This window comes from Falco biarmicus, chromosome 15 (genome assembly GCF_023638135.1).
Source record: "Falco biarmicus isolate bFalBia1 chromosome 15, bFalBia1.pri, whole genome shotgun sequence".
In the NCBI taxonomy this organism is placed as follows: Eukaryota; Metazoa; Chordata; class Aves; order Falconiformes; family Falconidae; genus Falco; species Falco biarmicus.
The window spans coordinates 5,061,321-5,087,301 of record NC_079302.1 but is presented as its reverse complement, the minus strand read 5'-3'; the positions used below and the strand labels follow the sequence as shown (position 1 = coordinate 5,087,301).

At 38.7% G+C, this 25,981-nt stretch overlaps 1 protein-coding gene across 1 annotated transcript; it reads right to left on the bottom strand.

Moving 5' to 3' along the window:
• Positions 1-1,655: 1,655 nt before the first annotated feature.
• On the bottom strand, positions 1,656-24,916 carry MLYCD (malonyl-CoA decarboxylase). Its single transcript, XM_056360500.1, has 5 exons — positions 24,300-24,916; positions 14,012-14,124; positions 12,609-12,765; positions 11,959-12,108; positions 1,656-3,091 (listed from the first exon to the last, which is right to left on the bottom strand). The coding sequence occupies exons 1-5, from the start codon at positions 24,849-24,851 to the stop codon at positions 2,558-2,560; spliced, it is 1,506 nt and encodes a 501-aa protein (XP_056216475.1). The 5' UTR covers positions 24,852-24,916; the 3' UTR covers positions 1,656-2,557.
• Between the last annotated feature and the right edge of the window lie 1,065 nt (positions 24,917-25,981).

Genomic DNA, 25,981 nt, shown 5'->3' with positions numbered 1-25,981 from the left:
GGAAAATTTCTGTACCGATACACTTCAGTGCATGTGTTCACCCTAAGGCTCCGAAAAAACCTGGCTAGCAAAATGCACATGCTACACAGAAAAGAAAAAGCAATGTGTGAATAGTTTCTTCAGTCTCATATTCCGAAGTGTAGAATTACTTTTGAGTAACCTTTTCACACAGGGTGCTAAAAATATTTATGTATGTGTATCTATATACACACACAGTGTACTCCCTAATGTTAACATTCCAGCTCTAAAACTTGCATAACAAACTTCAGAGGGAACTTTAACAGAATTACAATGCCTTAAAAAGGTGGGTTTTGGAATAGAAGTGGCAACCAGGTTCTTAATGTAATAATGCCATGCCAGGAGAAGATGTATTAAACCAAAAGATTATATACATTTGACTCAAGTCATGCAGCTGCCTTCAACCCCCGTCTCTTTTCCAGCCTGAAGTCTCCTCTGGACATGCATTTGTTCAATACCTGTGATCAACTTTCAGCATTTCTTGATGGTGAACCACAGACTTCATTTTTAAAACCTTCCATATGAAGTACTAGAAAGACTATACATACATGTGGTTGTGCAGAATACTTACTGTAACTACCGATCCAAAAGCAAAAACTGACAATTACTCTAAAGTTTTTTCCTCAGGTTGGCCAGGATGGAGTTGCCCGTTCAAAGTCTCTCACTGAAAGTTTCCAATGCTCTGAGCATTTAATCCTTAGTCCTTAGCTCCTCAGTTGAAAATAAAGAAAGTGTAATCAAATAATCTTCAGATTTCTTTATACTTCTTTATACTATACACATTTAGCCTACTAACCAGAGAAAGTGCAAAAAAATAAAGCCCAAATCAACTTATATTTTGGCTTATAAATATATGTATCTATCTATTTGGCACCAGACCACCATCACCACAATTCAAGGGGAACTCAACTTTTCTTTAGTGGTTTTGGCAACTGAAAAATTGCTGGACACATCTTGCTTTCAAGAAGATGATCAGATTGGTTATTTTTAAATCATACCTATCAAAGTCAATAAACTAACTTTAATTGCTGATGTATAAGTGTGTGAGAAAGCTGTTGCATTTTTTAGAACTATTGTTAAAAACATAATGAAGGCAACATGGCATAGAAGAGTTGCCACTGGTAACGTGCCATCACTGCCACTGATGACTACCTACTGTTTAAAAATGTCTTTGCTCTCAAGGAAGTAACAGCCAGTGAATGTACTCTCTCCTTTGACTATCACTGTTGCAAAATCTACCATGAACAGCAGTTAAGACAAGCTTTTCTCTGCTTGGAAGATACGTATAATAAATTCCTGTAACAGGTTACCAGCTTGGAGGATGGGATTTTTTTCTAATAATGAATTTGAAAAAGTGTATCCAATTACACAATTTCATTCTAGGAGTACAACTAATTGGACACTTACAGTTTTCTTCACTTCTGTTTTCACACATGAGCAGGATCTTTATCACATTCAATTCCTCTGCATAATTCTTTTCTTGAAAACAGTACTGGAATTTCACCAGACATGGAATACATCAGAAATTACAAAAAAGCATGAAATTCTGTCAAAATGGTCCTTCTGCTGCGGTGATACTGCTATCAAGCAGGGCTGTTAAGTGAAGAAAGGTACATGCTGAAATACGCAAGACATGATTTATTGAGAAAGTTTATTTTATTGATTTACAGGTCACACCTGCCTCATTATTAAAAAAGCTTTTTACCAAATTAAAACATTATCAGAACTAAAGTATAAAATATATATATATATATTTAGAAACTTCTCAACTGATCCCAAATTATCAGTCTTTCTTATTCCCCTCTCCTTCCCTGCTCATTATATTTTAACAGACAAAGGTGCAAATATAATACTACATACCGGCTGCACTGAGAAATCCTGCTTTTTCAACAACATTAATGCAAGGCTTTTCCATGCTCCAACAAAGTAAGGATTCAAGGAGATTTTTAGTAGGTTTGAAACAGGAAAATACCATGAGGTTTTATTTGAGTTTTTCAGGGTGAAAAGGACAGATATTATTGAAATAAAATCATAGATTACAGTTTTTCAAATACATTTGGCCAAAAATTTACCTTCATTCAGTACTTCTTTCCAGGTACTTTGGTACTGATCTATCTACAGTAGTATTATGACAAAGTGCAGCTCCTTTCAAAGACACAGTTTATATAGGTTTATTACCAACAGAATAATGGTATGACAAGTATTTTCCATTCAAGTCACCACTGAGTTGTAACTGACTGAGATAATTTTACTCACCCTTTAATACACACCTCCAACCCATCTGCATGTAACAGTGACTCATCAAATGTGGGTTTTTTGTGACAAATCACAAATGTAACTTGCAGTGACTCAATCACACCCAATCAAGTTTTGAATACATGGCAATATAAGGAAGACAACCAATAACCTAGGTAACTTTGCATCATACTGTGCTGAGTCAGTTTGTTTGACAAGGGACATTCTCATTTAAATATAGACACTGCAACATATTACAGCTCTTTACAGGCGAGGAACACTTCTTAGTTTTCCTAATATTTAACTAAAGCTTGCTATTTTGCTGGAATTGAGACACCAAGGAAAGAACCTGCTCTGAGGCTTTAATGTGTTTAGTCCCCAGGTATGCTGCACTATTACTGGCTGTGTCCTCTAAGAAATACCGGTAGTTTACCATCATGCCACAAGAAGCAGCAATGCCCCGAGGGCTTGTGTCCGCCATCCAGTTTATCCGCCACATCACAGAGCCATTCTGAAGATGAAAATTTGCTACTGGGTTAAGAGCATAGCCACGATGTTTCTCTCCGTACAAATACCAGGCACAGAGTCTCATAAGTGGCGAATGGAGCACTTTAACTAATTTTTCTGATCTCACCCACTCATTGTTATTCAAGACTTTCTTTAGTGTTTCAGTAGTAGAGTCTCCCGTGATCTCAGAGATTTCTTGCCCTTCTGATTCTGTAAAAAGTTCATTTCTTTCCAGTTCTTTCGTTTGTGAGGAGAGAAGACCAACAAGCCATTTTGTGAATCCTGGGATAGGTGAAAGAGTAGAAAAAGCTTTTATCTGAGGAAGTTCTTTCTGCAGACAAAAGGAGAGGAAAAAAAATCCTGAGTTTTTTCATGATTGACAACGAGAAGTCTGAGTGAAAGAACAGCTGATACCCTTTACTCGATGTCAAGCGAAGACTAGGGAATCTAAGAACTAACTGATACACACAGACAAAAAAAAAAAAAAAAAAAACACCACCAAAACCAAACCAAACCACACCTTACCCTGCCAGTAATAGGTTAGTGACTAGAAAGCATTTGGAACATGAAGAAAATTTTAACGCTGAGTTACAGTCCACACACATAATCTATATAAAAGTACTTACCAACGCTAAGTTCTGGTATATCATTTTATAGGCAGAAATAAACAAATATGAGTGCATGCCATAAAGAAGTTATTCTAAGGAATAATTTAAAAAAAATAAATAGAAGTTTTCAAAACCTTTTAAATATCAATTATTTTTCATAGGTAACTACCTGTTTTTAAATCATGGGCAGGTTATTATTTCACTCTATTGTAAAGTCAGGAGAGGTACAATTTCTAGATTTTAGTGGAAAGAGTATTTCCTGAAGTTGTGAAAGAGGTTCTTTATACAGGCTACTACTTTTCATGCTATTCCCAAACTATAAAATACATTGATAATATAGCAAGATAAGAAATATATACTTGCAGTAAAAAAATCAATCACACAGTTCAATACTTATTTTAACAAAATAGAACTTATTCTCTACTCCTACTAATTTATGAGTAAAAACTATTAAACTATGTAATCATGTAAAGCAAGACATACATAAGGAAAAAGCAAGACATACACAAGGAAAATCATGTTAATTTTGAGGCACACCACTGTGAACAATAAAGAAGGTTGTTACACTTACTGTCACTTGGAATTAACAAAAATTACGTCAGTCACCTCTGCTGAAGGAGGGGGGCAAGGAACAGAGGGAAGACAGAGCTGAACTGAAACAACCACAGTGTTGTTTTAATTACTGTTCATGTAGGAAGAAGTGGTAAGAACCAAGACATTTATCAACCTTACAGAAGCATCTTAATGTCAGCAGAAAATTGTCTTTAAATGACTACAAAATGCATTTTTTCTACTTGTGAGTATTACCGAGATAACCATTAAAAAGTCATCATTGCTCAGATGCTACCTTATACTAGCAAATGTTAATGGCATGCATGCTGCTGGGTTGTTTGAATTGCACCTGCGCTGTTGTATCCTCAGGTACCGCTGCGGTCCACAAAACGCTGCCACCTGCATTCTGTTTTGTGGGGATGCAGAAGCCAGGGAACACAGGCATGGCATACCTCCGCTACAGACTCGAGCCAAGCACCAATTCCAATAACTTCAATAACCAGAATAATATTCAGCTAGTTATTTACATCTTTCTTCTTCCCACACAGAGCTTCCCAAATAGCTTAGTGCTGTTCTCCTGGCTTCCAGCACTACGATACACCAGCCAACTCAAATCCACCACCTCTTTGGTTCTGTGAATTATAATGGTATAAACTGGACAATCTCACTCCTTCCCTTATCTGAAGGTCTTTGACTATAACACAATCACATAAGTCAAATAATTCCCCTTTCAGGACCCGACAGGAATAAGAAAAGCAGACCAAGTTACAACAAAACACCACATTCAATCTCCTTAGAGGACTGGATAAAGAAAAAAGCAAATCATTTTATAAAAACATTCCTTTCTGTATCTTACTGAACAAAACAACCATTTTTGCAACAAGCACGCCCAGGAGATCCTGTCTATCATATTCCCAACTGCTATACCGACCGTAGTCTGGTAGTGCAATACTAGTAAAGTGTTGACCTCCTGTGACTTTTCCAAGTCTCTGCTAAAGCACATGATATTTTATTTTTAAGAGCAATTCTGAAGCAGAAGTCTGTAACAAGATCTGTGAACTACAACTATAAGGTTTCATCACATATGCATTTCATAAAAAAAAAAAATAAGAGATGTCTGTGGAAGACAATTTCTGCCAGTATCTTAGCAACTTTACAATTTTAGAGAATACAGCATTTATAAAACAGAACAGTTTATTAGGATTGTGCTCTTACTGTGGACTATGGCTACAAGAGGCATGATTATAGAAAATATGTTTTAAGTAAAAGAACGTTTCTTGGAGTAGACAGTTCAGCCTTTTTAGAAACATTTCTGTTGAAAAAGAGAGCAATGACCACAGGAAATTTAAATATATATATATATTTGGAGGCAGAAAAAAGGCAAGAATGAAAACAGAACAAAGCAACTCTACAGACTACAAAAATCTTTCCCTCCCCAATCCCACGTTAAGTACATCCCAATGGATCTAAAGACTATCTATCCATAAATCAATTCAAAATAACTTTAAAATTTGAATGCAGAACAAAATGCATTCACTAGATCTTCCTCTGGTCACCTTTTATCTGTCTCCTTGTAGGATTTCTCAGTCAAGGAGTATATCTAATCATCACATCTGGAATTCACTTCTTTAAAGCAGCAGGATCTTAATGAGTATTGTGGAGGAGAGTTACACTCAGATGCCCCCTTACCAGCTACACTTCGCTTAAACACTAGGTCCCACCAAAGACAACACTACTAGCACAGAACCACAGATCTCCTGGAGAAGGAGGAGGGAGGAAGATGGCACAGACGTAAGTTTTTAAAGGCCACTGGAAAAATATTTCAAGATATTTGTTTCTGGAGAAAAAGCTGAGAGCATTCAAGTTTTGTCGAGATGGTAACAAGCAGCATCACTTGCTACCTTCATTTCTCCATCGGCACTCTGAAAGCTGACCAGTGATGACTCTACTGTGACCGGCTGTAACTTAGCTGCTGAGACAATCTGCTGTCTAGTAATTTGACCTTTTCATGTCAGCTCTTACGGTGACTAGATGAATTTCTGCCCAGAAGGGAGGGCCACAACTCCCTTCTGAAGATTCAGTGACCCAGCACCCTTCTGCCTGTCCACACAATAATGATGGATGACAACTCAGCAACTGCCTAGGTCGTGACAGACCTGCAAACGAACCTTAACGTACAGAAACACAAACCTGTAATCTATAATGAGAAGTACCCTTTTCATGTCAGTATCCTTAAGCAGCAGCAAGCTCCCCCCAAAAGAGTCTGGATTTTAAAATGAGGTTTCATTCCTCTATGTCTTCATTCCTGTTGAGCTTTAAAGTTCCTCCTTAGTCCGAACACAGAGAACACAAGAGATAGGAATAAATCGGTAAAAGTTTTCAAATCAATGACATATCAAATGAAAAATCCTCGATGTGTTTCTTTTTGACCCAAAAATGGGATAACATTCCTTGAAGGTTTTCCTTTTTTTCTAACTATATTAACCATTCCATAAGAGATAGTGCCTTTGAGAACATATTGCTTAGGTCTCTTTCATGAGCTCTTCACAGATATTTGGGGTTAAAACCTGAGAAGGGAAGAAGGAAGGTAATGTTGAAATTTAAGAAGCAGATCTCTTCTTTCAGGTAAAAGGAAAAACTGATTGGACCAAGACAAAAGGCTGCTTACCACGAAGTCAAGCCTGGAAATCTTCTGCACCACCTCTGCTAAGAAAGTACAGCATTTGAAAATACTGTTTTGCTACTGAACAGAGCTAATGCATAGGGCTTTTCACACAGGAGCTGAGCCATGCCCATTGCTTCCATAGGGTAACAATTCCAATCTCATTTCCCAGCTTGCAAAGCCAAGAGGGTACCTATGCACCATCCACGATGACAGAAGTGAGAAGGAACGCCAACTTCTCATATCTGTGTACCAATAATAACCACTGCAAAGCTCCTAAATAAGAAACTGATACTTTGCTTCCTTGTGATGTTGACTGCTCTTTGTTTATCATTCACTTTGAGGCGACCTGTTCACCAAGCCCAGCCCGAAGTATTCCACAGAATTTAGCAGCTCCTACTCTATTAATAGAAGATAAGACATAGGGCCCCATTTTGAAGCTACAGTACAGTCTACTACATATCTGATAAATGCTTGAGCTTAGGAGCTCATCTGAGGCGGTCATTTCTTGTAGAAAAATAAATAGATGCAGTGAAGTGTGCACAGTTATGCTGTTGCTAAATTGATGTGCTAGTTTCTAAGGCTATTGGTGGAGATCCATTAATGTTTATTTGCTTGTCAGAAACCTACACACCATTAAGAACCAGCTGCTCATATTGTTTTGGGGTAGATTTCTGGGTTTGGTCATCTTTTAGTTTGCTTTTTTTTCATTGCAGAAGAGTGCAGATTTCTCCTATTATCCGTATCTCATTTAAAACTGTCTTGCACTCTAAAAGCTGTAGTCCAAGGTCACATTTTTCATCAATGAAAGCAAAGCTTGTTTTGGAAATTATGATCTCCCCAGGTCACCTAGATCAAATTAAGGTAGCAATTATCAACAGCCCAACCAGAAAGCTAAAATCTGCCACCAATTGTTAAGCATTCTATTGAGCCACATAGTAGCTATCAGTTTTCTCCCCCAAATGCCACAGGCTATAAAATTCTAAGCAATTTTCTCAAAGGCTTCACCACAGTTATCTGTGTCTGTCATCTGCAGACGGAATTGCTATGATGTACCTTCTGTGGAGCTACAGACCATTTGGAGTGGCTATAAACACATTATGAATTAAATGTCTGTCTAATGAGGGATCTATCTGTCTACGCATTCACCAGCACCTACCAGCTTGCTAGAAATGCATCTGCTTGCTCACTTTCCAGCACCCAATTTGGGGGTTGTTTTCTTACTAGTTGCCTGAAATTGTTTCAAAATCCAATTCATTTCTAGGAACAATCCAAGCTTAAATTTAAGAAATACGAGAGATTATTTTTGTTGCCTGCTCCCTGCTTTACATACATTAATATAACCAAGAGACTACACAGAACGCAGAGGTAGCCTACTCTCAGATTCATATAGGGAGAACTGGGACCAAAGTGGTATCAGTGGAATAATGAATTCATCCCACTGCTTACCCAAAATAACCCAAACAGGATGTGCTCAGATAACAAACCCCTTCTATATTATTTGTGTAGCAAATTTTTGTCAAGCACCTACCAAGAAAAACCTCCTATTCAGAGCAGCACACTTTCTCCCAGGATGCCCTTTGTATGCAACACAAGCTACATCCCTAAGGTCCTATTCTGATCTCCATTATATCCCTCCCCTTTCCCAGTTATATTACAATACCTGTGGCAAATGCCAAATCATAACGTCTAGGTAGAGATTAAGGATTCAAACTGCTAACTGTGCACATATAAAGAGATGAAACTGAGGACCCATTTCTGTGACTCAACTTCATACGTCCTCCATCTGCTTAAATTAGCGAAAGACTCACAAGCAGGGGCCATTAACTTCTATGCAGTGCCTCAAACAGTGCTTAACGTTGAGGGTTGTAATCTTCACCAGAGCCTCTACTGCTGCAGTTTTCCTAAAGTCCTAATAAAAACCCATTTGCAATAAATACTTCCATGAGGGAATCTGTACTTGACATCCTTTGAAGATGAGAAGTGCTACCCTACATACGTTCACGTTTAGCAGTGTATACGACCAGTTCTGGCAAATTAACAAGATTTCTACAAGATTAAGCTCTATCTTAATTGTCTATTAATGAGACTTTAAGGAATCTGGTACTAACTGAATTTATAGACGTATCTTTGTAGTGTAGATACCTGCTAGATCAATGTTTCAGAAACAGTTTTTAAAAACCTTACCAAATAAAGGCTTCAGTGGTAGAAAAAAAAAGAGTGGTTATTAGCATATTTCTAACTTAGTGCATGTCTTTTTCCGATCTAATAATATGCATTCATGACAGGTCCAATTTGGGGTTTTCCTTATGAAGACTGACAGCTGAGAATTCAGTTTTGAGGTTATAATGGCACTTACAAGTAGAAGCGTCAGAGGAGGTTAAGTTAAGGCAAAGTCAGATAAAGGATTCTTACTAGAGAAAAGTTTTAAGAGTTTGTAGTGCCTTGGGAAAATACAAATCAAGTAACATTCTGCAGATCAAACAGATGTTCACAAAAGATACCTCAAAGAAATGGCAAGTTAAAAAAAGTGTATTAACCATCAACAATTCAAATATAATGAAAAACAAAATCCTCAACCCTTCAAATGGTCTCCTCCCAAAGCATTTTATTATCAGTTAAATTAAAGACAGTCTCAACTTATATAACCTGGAACACTTGGTGATTTAGTAGCACTTAAAAAAAAAAAATTGTTTATTGAAAGCCATGCAAAGGTTATATAAAAAAAATCCTCTTCCCATCAGAGAACCCAACTATCTATTTTTACAAAGGCTTCTGGAAGCTTGCTTAATGAGATGTAATTTCTGAACCAAGATTTTCTTGCTGAGGCTATATTGTTTCAGCTGATGTCACCAAGTCAACTCAGCACTACCGCAATACCATTTGTCCCTTTTAAAGTGACTATAATGCTGCTCCAAAGAATTATGTCCAACCTGAACACAGACAACCTTGGAAAGTCCTTCGCTTTGCTTACACCTGACCACAGAGAAAAAGAATACATGTGTGCAATTAATGCACTGAAGTAGGACTTCCAGAATTTTGGGAGACAGGTAAATCAGGCTGCCAAGAGTCACATGCCCTGCCTTTGCCCTGAATAATCTAACTTCACAGAAATTTTACAGTGTATATGCTTTATTTTGAAGCTGAAGTACACAGGGCTTCTGTCCACTGAGAGGTGAATCACAACATTTATAACAAAAGCTGAGTAAGTATTACATGAGCACATCAAGTAATTCTGATAACAACAGTATAATGATTTAGGGTCACTTCACAGATGTAAAATACGTAATGGGAGACGGTTCTTACAGAATTCAAAACAACAAAATCAAGAAAAGCACTTTGAAATGAGGAGAAAGAAAGCGTGAAGGAATGGGAAGAAGAGAAAAAAATATATTAACACATCAAAGAGTGGAAGATAAATTATTAGAGAACCAGATTCATCATGGATAAATAATCCTGGACTATCCTTTGTATCTTTTTTAGCCCTACAGTGGTATGCCTACAAAGTTTAACATCAAGAAGTCATGGTGTAGAGGCAATACATGGAGGTTATTCTACCTTTAATGTACAGAAATAAATATACACAGGCTGTTCAAGTTTTGCTACAGCTTCATAGTTAACGAAGTACATGTCCAATTTGCCATATAAAACCTTACTAATAACAGCACATTTTTCCGAACATCTTAAAGCAGTGTATGGAATTTAAGCAGGGAGGAAGACCTCCATCTTTGGCATTGTATGGAAAGCACTTAGCTTTCAATAGCTTTGAATATTAAGTTATTTAAGCTAGAAGCAATAATTTTATGATTAGAATGTATTTAAAGGTATCTCAGCCAAAGTGTTTCTTATTCATCATGTGTTGATGAACACTGAAGAAGGGCTGGATTTTATAACACTGACATGTAGAAACTTCAACATAAGTATAAATAAAAAGCACCTTCTGTTGCACACATCCTATTTTAGATCTTGCAGGTAGGTTATCTAAGTATAGTGTGTCTATTTTCCTTTATAACTCATTCATAACTTTTCTAGAGTTGTATTTGTCTATCACTAATTGCTTACATTGTCAATAGCGTTATTTCGTGAGAGCAACTCAATTATCCAGAAACTATTTCTCAGATGTGAAAGCAGATAACTGCATGAATTTATTCCAGTTTCCCCTCAGTCAAGATCAGACAGATGGCATGGCCTAATTATACCTGGACTACCGCACTTCTAACAATTAATCTAAAAGCCATTCTGAAAGCAAGAAGCAACAAAATTCAGCCAAAATATCAATTAAAAACAAAACAAAACAAAAACAAAACACTTCAGGGCAGCAAGCTATGGTTCAGTAGTTGACTACTCAATCGTTTTGTAGTAGCAGAAGTTTGGTACATCCACTTTTAAGTTATTTGTATAAAAGTTCTAAATCACATACAATTTTCCAGACATCGTTACTGATCCAAATGTTGGAACAATGAATATAAACACTGAATGTAGACACAAGTTCCTTTTAAGTGGTAGCTGTGTTAATAATTTAAGTAGTAAAGACTACTTAATACAATATTGTACCCAACAAAGAAATGTAACTGTCTCTTTCACACCATTCTGTACATAAAATAATGAATTTATTACTTTTTCCAGTTGCTTGGAAGAAGGTTCCACAAGAAGTCCTAAAACTATTAGCAATAATCCCATAGCATGCAATGATATTATATAAATGCACAGAACTGACTTGCATACAGTAACCGATTCCTGTGACTTTCAAATGTTAAAGACATTTTCTTTACTTACTACACTGCAAGAAATGTCTGGGCAAATAAATTTCTCTCCCCTCCCTTTTTTTTTTAAATAGACATACTTAAGGCAAGCATGCAAACTGCATAATCAGTGGCAACTCAACATAACAAACAAGAAAACTGATTAATTAATGTACAGGAATTATTTTTGTTACTGGAACAGCTGCAAGATTTTGAAAAAGGCACAGTCAGGTCCATTGAAGAGAAAACGTTGATCAGAGGCCTGGTAGAGAGCCTGTTAACAGGCTCCACCCACTCAACTGAGAGACAGTAGTGAATCATATTAATACACTACATTGCAAAATGCAGCTCCATTAAAGCTACTTTCAACAGAAATGTACTAATTTGACTTTTAGGCAACCTATGCTCACGATTAGGCAAGCACAAATATTTCACACAGTAATTTATTATGTTATATATGTTAACTATGTAACAGTATCTACACCTGGCAGACACCTGCTAAAAAGCTACACCTGTAGGGCAAGACCTAGCAGCTCCTTGCCTTGAGCCATGACACAAAATGGAAACGTAAACAGCAACATAAGGGGGGGACCATTGGTCACGCAGCATCTTAAGTACCCCCCACCACACCTACCTGCAGCTCTTTTACAACCCGCTTAATGAGGTAAGTCCCAAGTTCCACACCTTGCAGTCCCTGCTGAGTCAAACTGATTGAGTAGAAAATTGCTGTTGTAATTTTGTCTGTATCTTCTGTTTCTAAAGGCGGCACTTCTTTCACTATGGCCTGGGAAAATAAGAACTAAAAAAATATTAGTAGTAGATATTAACCTCACTATGGGGGTGGGGGGCCTTTCTTTTTGACTTTCAAATGTGTTAACACTTTTCCCCACTGTTTTATTTGTTATCCTCTGTGAGAAAAACCGCAAATCTAATAAAAAAGTAGAAAGAAGAGCTGCTTATCCATCAACAAGTGCAGGGAACAACTGTAAAACTTTCAGAAGTAATCACAACTGCTTTGAACTTTTAATCTCTTTTGCTATCTTTTCTTATGTATTTCTCTTTTTTTATTCTTCTTGCACTTAAGCAAAACCTCAAAATCTCAACTTACATAACACAGAGATAGAGAGAATATCCCTGTAATTTTTAAATGCCAATTCTTTCATCTTTTAAAAAAAATGAAACAAAAACAAATACTCCCAAATTATAAAGAATTACAGGTTTTAAAAGATTTTTTTTTTCCAATTTGAGCACTTTGCTGTGAACTGAATGCATCAGTGACTGTACCTGGATGTTGCTGGAGATATCACTGGTTAGTGCAACATGCAAGACTATCAATGGTTCTCCTGGGATTGCACAGTGAGAAAAAAAGTAGCATCTTCTGTATGACCCAACTCGACGTTTCATATCCATCCAGTTTCTAACAGGATGCACAGCTTCAGAACTCAATAAGAACATAAAAAAAAAGTAAAATTATGATTTTATTTAGAAAGAGGTCAACTGCCAATCCTACAAACAAGCTCAGTACTCTTCCCATTGATGTCAGTGCAAAACTCTCCAACCAAAAAAGGAGAATCGGGCTGTAAGCGAAAAAACTAAAATTCCTCAGCAAACTGTGGCAACACCTGCTCTCTCTAGTTTTCTTTGGGATATGCTTATTACATTCTGAGATTTCACTTGCAGTTTCTGTTCAATATCCGACTGAGATGACTTTCATTCAGTGTGTGAACACACCTCTAAGGAATTAGTTTTCCCAAGCTACAAAGCAGTCTCTTAGCACTCCCACAGTCATGTCTTCAACGAATCATTCAAAATATTTTTTTCCCTATTACATACTGAAAGTCCAGTGTTTGCCAAATACCTTTAAGATTAAATATTACTAATTATTTCTATTTTGAAAATTTAGCTTGTATGAGGTCTCTTTTCTTGCCTCATCAACATTTGTCATGTACTTTCAGAACTCTTCAGAGATTCATTTTTCTTCAAGCTTTTTATATAACAAAAGGCCACACAACATAACTTTGAGCCAGTCATCTTCATCACTACAACTCTGAATATTTGACAGAAGTTCAGAAATAAATGTAGACTTTAAGGAACGTTTCTAGAAAACAGGGTCCTCTCTTCACCTATAGCTTACAATTGATTCTGTGCACCTCACTAGTTCCAGCCAGGAAGGGAAGCCTAACTAAATTAGAAGTAAAACGCATTCTTGAGGTTTAGGCACCCCATGCTGCCTCAGACTTAAATAGTGATTCTCTACAGACACAACACAGTGTAGACTGAGGGGAGAAGAAGGTGGCAGTGGTGATGGAGGCAGCAGTGACAGCAGCACCTGTGGGAGGAAAGGGAGTGCCAGAAGGCACTGCTGCAAAAATCTGGGTTTGTAGAAGTGACAGCAGCACCTCTGGGAATGTGGGAAGAATAACTAAGGTTGGAAGAAAAGACAGCAGTCTACAAGTGCAGTATGTGTACTAAAGGATCAAATTATGAGACAAATTATCTCTTTCACTGTTTATTTAATTCAGGTTTTAAAATCATGCTCTTTAGAGTGTTAAATACAACTATTCCTTAATTATAGTTTCCCTATGGTTCAATATTGAAAAGCAGTATCTTGAAAATAGTCAATCTCTGCAGCCCAAAGTATTTCATCACCTTTTCATCAATGAGCATTAGCAACTTTTAGCACTTACTCACTAATTTTCTGGAGTACTTCACAAGGTGATTGCCAAGTGACCCTTTCCAAGTTCAGGAATCCTGTTGAGAACCACTCTGAAAGCATGTTCTTTAGAACTCCATTCATTTCCTGCAAACAGAAGAAAGATGGACTTATCTGCTAAATAAACTAGGTAGAACATAGCAATGTGAGTAAATATAACCTTGATTATTTCAAACTACAAAATAAGAAAGTTCAAGGAAATTAATGCATATGCTTGAGAAGATTAACTACATAATAACTCAGCTTTCCTCACACTGGACTAAAACAATGAAAATGCTTAAAGACACTGTCTATAGTAAACTGCAGACAATTAAATGGAAGATAACACAAAACAATGCAGATTAAAAGCAGACAGTAAGTAGAAGTATTCAAGCAGCCCTGACAATAAGGCTGCAGTTGCAGGGATGCTCAGATTTAAATCTCAGAAAAAAAAATCATGGGAAATTTGATGAAAATAAGGACTTGAATTTTACTATAATTTTCTACATCTGAGTCTCTTCTCAGTGCTCAGCAGTTCATGCTGACTATTAATATAAGAAAGTCATCTATACTTTAGTAAACATTTTTTCCATCTCCCTTTATGAGAAAGATACAGAATAGAAATTTACTCCTGCACTGTCTGCACCATGATTAATAAATGGAACTTTCTACTTCTGACAGAACTCCAAGGTACGTAACATATCTACTGGAGGTGACTGGAACACATACAGGCACATTTAGGCATCAGTAAACTACAAAAAATGCTTCAGTTTGGACTTTAGCATGGATTGTTCAACTCAGCACAGGAGCTGCACGTGCCCACTCAGGATGATAAATTAGAAAATTAGTATCTTTCAACAGGATGCAGATAAAACCATTATCTTTACAGAATTTTTCTTCTCTATAAGTATGAAAATTTTAGAGCAAGACAAACAAAAGCAGCAACATAAGACTACAGAACTCAAGAATCACAACAAATTTGGAATAGTACGACAGAATTAAAGCCAACTGTAATATCAAATACTTTCAGAAACATTCATCATAATAATGAATTTTATATCACCTACTAATTTCCTGCTGGCTATATTATTAAAGATTTTCCTGTCTAAAGTTGAGTTTAGAAAGTATTCTTGAACTCAGTGCAGCATGAATATCCCTTACAGAGATTCTAGAGCTTATTTTTCTTTCTTACTTTTGCTTTATATACAGGACACCCTGTGATACCAGCACCAATTTACCAACAGCCTCATCAGAAATGCAGGCTTACCTGAAACTAACAAAATAACCATTTATTTAAAAACAAAACCTCTTCACCCTCTTCAGACCTTTATGAAATAGAGGCTGCTGCCCATGAAATAGACAAAAATTATGCTACAAAGTATTTCAACTTGCTACATTTACCCAAAACAGCAGAAGGAAAAAAAATAAACCTATCCAGAAAACACTTAACTACTTCAAACATCTTTCCAAAGCTCTGATATAGTCTCGGGACTTCCATAAAAAAGCAAAAATATTTCCTGTTACAACCTAAAAAAGATTAAAATTGTAGAGACAAGCATCAAAGAAGGTTCCTGTGGGCCAAAGAAACCGATACAAGTATTCCAAGACTGAAAAAAGGACAGTTCTATTGTTTAATTTAACATACCAGAAAAAATAAAATATTCAAACCCCGACTGTGATCAGATACTTCAATCTACATGGACCAACCCAAACTCAGAATTAACTCCTCCCCTAAAAATTCCTAGAGTGAAGTTGATGGTAATGACCACAATCACGGAGTTTGCAAGGTAAATTCATAACAAATCCTGGCTCTTTCCCATACCTGAAGTGCAGAGTCAAATTTTCCTTCAGTTCCCCTTTTTCCTACCCACCCCTTCTACACTTATGTCCTGGTTTCAGCTGGGATAGAGCTAATTTTCTTCTTAGTAGCTAGTGCAGTGCAATGTTTTGGGTTTGGTGTGAGAACAGCACTGACAGGACACTGATGTTCTTAGTCGTTATGGGGTGATGTTGATACTAAGCCAAGAACTTTTCCATTTCTCAGGTCCTGCCAGTGAGAAGGCTGGAGGGGCACGGGACTTTGGGAGGGGACACAGCCAGGACAGCTGACCCACACTAGCCAAAGGCATATTCCATACCATATGACATCATGCTGGGTATATAAACTGGGGGGAAGAAGAAGGAAGGTGAGAACATCTGGCATTATGGCGTTTGTCTTCCTGAATAACCATTACACGTGATGGAGCCTGGCTTTCCTGGGGATGGCTGAACACCTGCCTGCCCATGGGAAGCAGTGAATGAATTCCTTGCTTTGCTTTGCTTGCAAGTGCAGCTTTTGCTTTACCTATTAAATTGTTCTTATCTCAACCCTTGTGTTTTACATTCCTTTCCGATTCTCCTCCCATCCCTCTGGGTGAGGGGGGAGTGAGCGAGAAGCTGCGTGGTGCTTGGTTGGCAGTCAGTGTGAAACCACAACAACTTACAAAGCTGCGTTAGTGAAATACATAGGCTTTTGTTTGGCATCAATCTTTGTTTATGCAGAAATACTACTACTATAGGAATGATCTAGAAGAAAACCGCCATTCATCTGCATAGAACAATTCTATCATGCATGAAAATTTTATGCTATCTTTCTGTACTTCCTTCAGTAGCATCCTCCAGTATTTAAGAAAATAAAAGCTTACTCATTGAAGCATAAATTGACATACACTTCAAATAGAAAATTGATTGCATTGTTCCAAATAGAGGGAGTATCCATGAACTCTTCCATGAGGTCAACTCTCCCAAGATTTGTAAATTAGTTTTTTTATTGGTCTTTCTCAGTAGGGGCCTCTTTCAGTTATATAATAAACTGTGCTGCTAAAAGTCATCTGCCAAATTGTACTTCCACCTGCACTTGTACTACAAGGCCGAACAAAGCCTGCATATGCTAGTAAAAAAAGCTGCTAAATGAATATGAAACTGCAATAATAAATTAAAAAAAAATCACCTTAAGTACATTTATAGGATAAGCAATCTGCACTGGAAAACAACGGAAGCCACAACACTGCACGGCACCAGCATATAAAGAAAACTCTGGAAAAAAAAATACACATACATGACTATCTGCAACAAGTACCAATGAAGAGCTGAGAAATGAGGGATCAAACTGAACAAAATGGCAATGGACAGTCTTCATAATTTTTCACCAACGCTTTGACTAAAATGCCCTGCCTTCTCTGTTTCAAGGTGACACTATCCTATACAACAGTAGCAGGGAAAGGGGGAGGAGGCAACAAAACAGATGACATTAATATGGACCAGATTAGCTATGTCAAAACTTTGCTACTAGGATAGTTAAGAGGGACACGTGCAGTATACCCTCCCCTGCCTAATAAATGAATCTATTACACATTTATAGCAAATCTGATGCTTTGGGGAGGTTACCGGACGCATGTTAAACCTGTGCTGCCTTACCACCTCAAAAGAGCAGACAATTTCTATAATATGACATTACTGTAAAAAATGCATAATTACTGTCAGCTCAGGGCACCTCAACACTTGATGCAATTCAACATCACTCAGCTGCATTTAGAGTAGCTGTAATCTATACGGGCAAAACTTGTTTTGCTGATGCTTCTGCGCTAGTGGGTTAAAAAGAAAGCAGCAGGTAAAACAAGCTGTATCGAAGAGCCCAGAATTGTCTGCAAAACAGCATCTACCATAAGAGGCTCTTTCTGGCACAGCTAAGACATGAAGGAATTGCAACTCCTGGGCAGTACAACCGAGCAGGTACCGGCCTTCAACCTCAAAAAGGCTTGCATCAGCAACAGTTTTATTGAGAGAAGCTGAATTTTAATTCAAGTACTCTCTCATACAGATTTGTCTGTCATCTTTCCCCCACCCTCAACACATTTTTCCTCTTGAACTGCAAAGGTGTAATTGTCCTAAACAAGTATATTCTGATTGTTTTGTTTATTCTGGCTTTAAGGTACTTCCCTTGTAAATACTTGTTTCTGCACAGCTCTAAAGCTTTTAGAAAATAATGATAACTCATTTTGGTCAAATACCCCTTGGTGTAGCAAAAGTCTCCAGGTATTTCAGGATTGTTTGGTTTGTTTACTTTTGTATGCGCACGCTGTAAACCAAAAAACTAAGTTAGCGTTGTCAGATCTGGGGTCAAAGTAACAGATTCCTATAGCTCTCTTGTCAACCATCTGCTTTGTGGAGCACCACTTCGAGCTGCAGTCTAGCAGCTAGGAGGAAAAACTGCTGATGGCTGCACTCCTGCCAGTCATTATTTTGCACACACTGCTCTGCATCTATTGGCAGTACATGGCTCAGATGGCAATGAGTGACTTGGGAGAAAGCCAGTTACACTACACAGAAACTGGTAAAAGTGGCGAACATAGGAATCATGCATTTTGCTTCTCTAAAGCACCTACAGGTTTAGCAAGCATGCTCCATACAATGGGACATACTGATGCCCAACTGAACCAAAGGCTACTTTTCAAGATGCAGAACACATTCTAGAGCTACTTTTGGTTCAAGATACAGCTGTATAAAAGCAATGCAATTCTATCCAAAGAAGAAAGTGAAGTAGATGTGTTTTCAGCAATGATTCTGGAAGAAAGGAATATTGTTTATGGGGAATTACAACTCAATTCAAATAATCTGTCAGCTGTATATAATAATGCTTTATAAAACAACCCAGTGGCACGCAGACCAAAGAATTAGAATAGTTCCAGTTGGAAGGGACCTACAACGATCACGTAGTCCAACTGCAACTGTGTATGTTGACTAAACATCTTAGTGCAGAAAGATGTAACATACTTTACACTATCCAAAACTGTGTTTAATTCAAGTCATCTGAGCAAAATTCTGAGTTGTTTGATATCATAGTATATGCTAAGTTTCTGAAAGGCTTGACTACAATGATGACAGTCTCAAGTTAAGTTGCCTTATTGTATAAATTTAGCAGTAAGTAAATTCTTATTTTCATTTCAGAGGGCTTTCTAGTCATAAAATTACATCTTCAACATTTCAATAAAAAGACAAAAAACAATTTATTATTCAGCATCCTGATTTTAAATTTGAGCAACAAGAAATACTCAGACTAGTATTTAATATTACCAGCTATACTTAAGTTTCTATTACCTTACTATAATAAACTGCGATTATTTTTATTTTTCTTCATTCTGTGTTCTTGCTACAAGACAGAAAATTACAGGCTTTTTAATCTTCACACCAGGTCCCTATTATGGGGCAACAAATGGTAAAACTCTTATGAAAAATGTAAATTAATTTATTTTATTAAGAAAAAAACTGCCTCTCTGATGAAAGAACTATTCAAATTTCCCTCTCAAATTACTAAAAAATAAAATACCCTTTACGAACAAAATTTATATGCAGATATTTACAGACAAACATAATACAAAACAGCAGTAACTAACACTCCACACATATCAAACAGATGGCACAGTTATTGTTAGTTGCTGGTTAGGTACCTGACAGGGCTACAGGAAAAGTACTCTGCCAGCCTCACAAGAGTCGAGTTTTTCCATAGCTGTGGAATGTTTGAAGTATTTAACTCAATATGCTTCATCATATAAGCATACTGACTTAGAGATCTACTCTGATATTGCTGAGTGTTTAAAGGTGTCTTTATTTTTTTTTACAAATTAGCTTCAAATATATATACAGAATACCCCTGGTAAGATACTGAAAAATATCCCCATCAGCAAAATGGGATTCAATAGTGTGACACACATAAAAGGGAATTGTTTTTCTGCTTTTTTTATTGCTAATAGTAATTACTTTAGTGGTAATGGTAGTGCTGAAAACTTCCCTGGCATTTGTGTTTTATGTTGTTTGATGTCTTATTCCTAGAAATAATAATTTTTATTCCCCCCCCCTTTTTTTGCTCATTTAGATGAGTAAAGTGTGCACGAGCATTTTCAAGTGACTTAATCACCTGTATAAGTTATTTTACTGTATGCTATTGAACAAACACAAAATAGAAATGCTTTATCAACCACTATCCAACAGTCCAAGCGGCTTCTGTGTCGATACATTTTGAGGAAATAGGAAAGTATTTTATGTTTAGAATGCAGCAGCGGGTAATCCTTGTTTTAATAGGTCTTTCAAAATGCAAAGTAGAAACTAAGGACTGTCTTAAGAAACATTTTAGACAATTTGGGCAAAACCAAAATCCCAATAAGCCATATAATGCATTCTGTAATTTTCCTCCAGCATCACAAAGATCCATTTAATTTTATTTCCACATTTACTTGGCAATGCAGACTAAAATAGACAGAAGTTATAAAATTCTTGTTGCACATTTGTCTTTATGTATGTTAGCATTTAAATCAAATCTACAATAATGAAATGGCTATACAAGACTTTTGATACGTTAATATCAAACATTTTTTTTCAGAGAAAAACTTTTAACTTTCATTTGTTTCTCTAGTTAAGGGCTTCTTAGATCTTTAAAGCAAACTGTTTCAACATTCAGATTCTCCATATAGCCACTGTTTCACTTGAGTAAACAGCTATTCTAATCCATTGATGAATCCTCATCAACCAGACCACAATTCTTTCAAGGCAGTACAACTGGGTGAAATAAATACATCCTTCTGTGGATTCATGTATGTAAGACATCTATCACAAGTATTTCCCCTCCCCAAAAAGCCAAGCAGAGCTTACACACAAAATATTCTCCCTTGAAGACTGTTTTACCATTTTCAATTTCTCTATTAAAACTGAAAACCATCTTCCCTGATTACAGGAAGGTCAGTGCTCAAATTTGTAAGAAAACTTTAAGGAAGAAAAAAAAAAAAAAAGAACTCAAGGGAAAGTCCAACTTTAGGTCCTTGCTGCATTTAGGAGCTGCTACTATGGGGCAAAAGACACCCAAAACAATTACAGTATTTCTTGTTCTAGTAGACCAATACAAGAACAACAAGTTTACAGATATACTCCAACAACTGCTTAATTATGGAAGCAGATTTATGTATAAATCAATTTGACAAAAATGCTATCTTTTTCACAATCTTGCCAGCAATATGAACCTTCCACTGATTTTTCTAAATCATATGGAAAGATGAAGAATATTTTAAAAGCAATAGTTGAGTGATTTGCTACCTGAAATAATAATAACGTTGTGAAATTTTCACCAGAGCCCATATTTCAAATGTTGAAATCGAGTAAGTAAGCAAAATATAAAAAATATCAAGAGGGAAATGCTGGCACAGAAGAAGTAGTATTGCAGGTGAGAAGGTTCTGAACAGTAAGAGGAAGAATTACACTTAGGAAACACATTTTCAACAATTTCACTCTGTGCATTGCAAGGGCTCATCAGAAAGTCAATTTGTTTATAAAGACAGTGGAAAATGTGTGTGTCCTTTAGTGGAAGGAAGGAACAGAACACATGAAAAGAACATGAGGGGAAAAAAATTCAAACAGCATCATGAAAAAGAATTAGGCCCAGCTTTAATGTAATTTAACTGGTTAAACAATGTATTATGTGTCAGTACTGTTTTTCTGAAATGGTCATCTTAACATTAACCATGAGGCTTACAACAGTAATAATTGATTCATATATTTATATTTAATAGAAAAGAAACTCCACCCCAAGATAGATTACAAAGGAAAAATTCTCTTCACCATATATCCTGCAAATATTTTTGGTGCACTCTGAAGAAAAAAAAAAAAAAAAGGCTGTATAGCTTAAAAAATACATTTTACCACTAAATTTTTGCCATCTCATTACCAAGAAACTTGGATCAAGAGTATCCATCATCTGTCACATGTTCATAGAAAGACATTTACTGTGTCGTAAGAACTTGTCACTGAGAAAACCCATAATTTTTCTGTCTTGCTCTAGGCAACGATTCTGCCTTCTAAAACAAACTTAAATATAAACTAAACCTTATTTGTAGCATGTTCCTCCTTTCTGCACGGTCTGTCATTTTAAGTATTTCTAATACATTGTTCAGGATCTATGTTCAAGATCTATGGAATTCTTCCAATAAGGTAGTCACCATTCTTCTCCATTTCTTTTAAGTCAGCTTTTTCAATCCAATTTGCCTTACACTGGGTCCTGACAGCTAGGGCACTATGACTTCTGATTTAATGGACACTGCTAAAATAGTCCAGTGACTTCAGTGTTCAGAATCTTTCACAAGTCTAATAATGAGACACATTTTGGAGCACAGTGCATCTAGGCACATGTCTCACAGTACATAAAATCAAAGTTAAGCATTTGCCTTTCTTCCTTTACTACAAACATCAATTCAATTTAAGAGGTGATTTAAGAGAGACAACTGAGGGCATTATGAAGATGTATATACTTGGGAATAACAGAAGACAATACTGCACCAGTTTGCAGTGCATCATCTATTTTGTTAATGATTTGGAAACAGTGAAACCAATGGAGAAACAATCATCAGGTAATTTGCATCTTCTTATTTTAAAATAATACCATAAGAAAGTCAGGAGACAAGAATTCATCATATGTTAACAGTGAATCCTGACACGTTAACATCCATTCCAAATTCCAGAACTTTTCTATACTTTTTTTTCATCTCTTTCCTGCAGTTAGGGAAACCAGTGAAGAACAATTCTGAAATGGTCCACTCCAAGATCCCAAAATACACACTGTATCACAAGAACAGTTTTCTACTCAAGATCATTTTTTTTTTAAAAAAAGAAAAAAACCCCCAAACCTTTAACAACCCCTCTCACCACCAAATCTGTAGCCTGAATATTCTACCATACAGTTTTCTCTGTTCTTGACATTTAGCCTCAGAACAGGTAATACAGTATCTCAACACCTACAGCTTAAGGTATCAAATTAAATACACACGCCCTCATAGAACTTCCTCTCAAACCACTTGCACCAGCTAGTAACCAGCTCCATTGCAGAAACTGTCAAGATTTCCTGTAGGTTGGGCATTCCTTTGGGTGCTCATAGTTATTCTGACACTTATTTGCAATAGAAGCAATTAGATTTTAAAGGCCAAGCAAGACACTTATTTCAGAAGCAACATATAATACCCTTCCCAGACATGCCAGCAAGAACACTGGACTAGCACATAGTTCTAGGTCTTGGTTCCTGTAGAAAACAGATGAGAACAACCTAAATGAAACTCCAAACTACAAAGAAGCAGTATCCAGAGTACTCTTACAGCCAATAGAGTCACAAACAAAACCCAACGCAAACCAGTTCTAGCTTAATCTTTCCTGGCTTACATGCTATTTATGACCACCTCTCATTTTTAGAGTATATCACATTTGAAAAATAAAACTGAACAACAAGCACAATATTTTGAGAAGACTTAACAGAATGCTTATGACAGCCCTTTTACTGAAGTTTTAGTTTTGCAGACAATATTTTCCTACTTTCAAACAGCTTTAATATGTTTCTCATCATACTGTATTATTTGATGCATGCACATTCAGCTGCTTTACACATTTGTATCCTGCTAATTTTGCAAAGTTCGTCTCTTTTTACTTAAGATCATCCAACTGGATATGGAATCTTCACAATGCTGATGCTACTTCAGTTACGTGATGACCGCAGTTAACTGGCAGCACTAACATCAAAACCACCCTATTCTTGTTAAACTTGATTTGGATCCGAGTATCAACAAATAAGTTATGGATGTACACCTGACCAGCTTGCTTTCTTCATTGCCTTTTGGGAAGTCCTGGCACCTCCTGGGAAGTCTGGGCACCTCCTGCCAGTCATCTCCCACACCATCCGGTCCTCCACACTTCCTCCTCGCTGCGCCATGAATGGGGATGTTCCGCCTCATCTCCTTTCTACATACCACTGAGCTAAGCCATGGCAACTCCTTCCTCCTGTTGATACTCTTCATCACCAGCATGACACAACTGCTACGTCACTTCTGGCCCACACTGGACTCAGAAGCCACACCACTACATACCGCTCCTGCAGTGAGCTCCTGACCGCTTGGAAGCCCCAGCACGAGCAGCATCACGTCATGCTGCATGTCCCACAGCTGGGCCTCCAGCTGTCACTTGACCTTGGAAAGCCCATGGCGTCACACCACGGGCCACTCCTGCCCTGAGCCGTCAGCAAAGCCACCTCCCACTGCTGCCATGGCCTGTGGGATGGGGTTCACTCGTGTAACACCACAGGGACCCCAACAGTGAATGAGGCTTACACGACACCTTCCAGCCCACCATGGACACCCCAAGAGTAGTGCCATGAGTAGGAAGCCCCAAGCCCACATCCCCAACTCCCTTTCAAGGCCACCCACACCCAGCCCAGCCCTCACCTTGACATGAGGCCCGTCCACCGCCTTGGAGGCCAGCCCCTCCACCAGGTCGCCCCTCAGCTCCACCAGGAAGCGCAGCCCGCCCTCCAGGCGGCCCAGGTGCTGGAAGAGACCCCGGTACTGGGGGCTGAGGTAGTAGCGGAGCCGGTCCTCGGCCTGCAGCAGGGCCCCCAGCTCCCTCTGCTGCTCCCGGGCCTGCAGCACCTTGGCGCTGAACTCCGCCACCCGGCCATGGTCCACGCCGAAGTCGCGGGCCAAGCGGGTGAGGAGCTCGGCCCGGGGCGGCCCGGCCTCCAGGGCGCGGTAGTACCGCACGAACTCCGCGCTGCGCAGCTCCGCCGGAGGCGGCGCCTTCTCCTTGGTCTCGTAGGGCGGCAGCGGCGGTACGGAGCGGCTCAGCAGCTCCTCCATGCCCGCCGCCGGGGCGCTGCCGGAGCCCGCCGGGCCCTGGCACAGGCCGCCCGCCACCGAGACGCGGCGCAGCCCCCGCGGCGCCGCCCAGGGCCCACGCAGGAAGGGCCGCGCGCTCAGACTGGGGCCCAGGCGGCTCATTCCGCGCCTCGCCGCTTGCCACAGGGGGAGAGCACTCGCCACCGCGGCCAGGCCGCAGCACCGCCTTCGCGCCGCAGCGGGCGGGCTGATTGGCTAGCATCACAGACTGATAGCCCGCCTGGCCAATCGAAAGTAAGAGGAGTGTGGCGGGGTTGAGGTGGTGGCGGCCGCCATCTTGAGCGTGGCGCAGGGGCGATCGGGTCACCGGGCTGCCTCATGGCTGCCGCGCCGCCTCCCGGGGTGGCCACTGCGCCCGGCGGTGTTACCAGCGCTTATTCGTCGCGCAGAGCCTCTCCCTAAGTGTGCTTTCCCCAGGGCTTCACTGTACAACCCCCTGGCTCCTGAACCTTTCTCAGCTGTTGCTCTCATTCTTCCCTTCCTGCCGCTTTCCCTCCCAGCTCAGCTGCACCAGAGGGCACAAAGGCCTGAGGTGCACATGTGCTGAGTGATTTAAAGAACGAAGTCAAAATTTCTTAGTGACTAAGTATCCTTTATTGGCAGCGCTGGATGCACGGGGGATCCTTCCACCTAACGTGCATGTCTAAAGTAACTATGTTATACAATAAAACAATGAATATGCCATTAATGCCTATACATATGCATTACCTAACCCCACCTACTCTTGCTTCGTATGTTAATTAGCTTATCAGTCCTTCGCACTTGCGCAAATTCCTCCGAGAATTGTGGGCAGGGGTCTCTGGGAGGAAGGCCGTAAGTCTTCCTCATGGTGTACTTTTCACCTTTTGCTAGAAAATGCTGAGCTGGCTGAGTTGGCCAGTTTCAACCAATTCTCGCTTTATCTGTCTTTCCCCCACTGGGGTGTTTTAGCTTAAGTTTCAACATAACAGAAGGACAACAGGTAACAGGACATTAGCTTAGGTTTCAGCAAAAGGTAGATGGATAACAGGATGTCGACAGACACCAAAGGTCGACGGATAACAGGAGAGCATTACAAGGTGTTGACAAACACAATACACATGAGGATGTCATATATCTTATATTCATTACATTTGAACTACAAGATTTATTCTGTCCTAAAGTGAATTCGTAGAATATCAGAGTCAGCCATCGCGATGGGCCCGTGGCCCTGGCAGAGTTAGGATGGCACCAACGATAGCGGTGGCATCCAG

What these genes read in the sequence shown, in the direction of transcription:
- MLYCD (XM_056360500.1), bottom strand. Translation starts at nt 24,851, where the DNA reads ATGAGCCGCCTGGGCCCCAGTCTGAGCGCGCGGCCCTTCCTGCGTGGG. An exon ending in GTACTCCAGAAAATTAGTGA is followed by an intron (nt 12,766 to 14,011) that starts GTAAGTGCTAAA and finishes GTTCTTATTGAG; the next exon opens with TTCTGAAGCTGTGCATCCTG. An exon ending in ATATCTCCAGCAACATCCAG is followed by an intron (nt 12,109 to 12,608) that starts GTACAGTCACTG and finishes TTATTTTCCCAG; the next exon opens with GCCATAGTGAAAGAAGTGCC.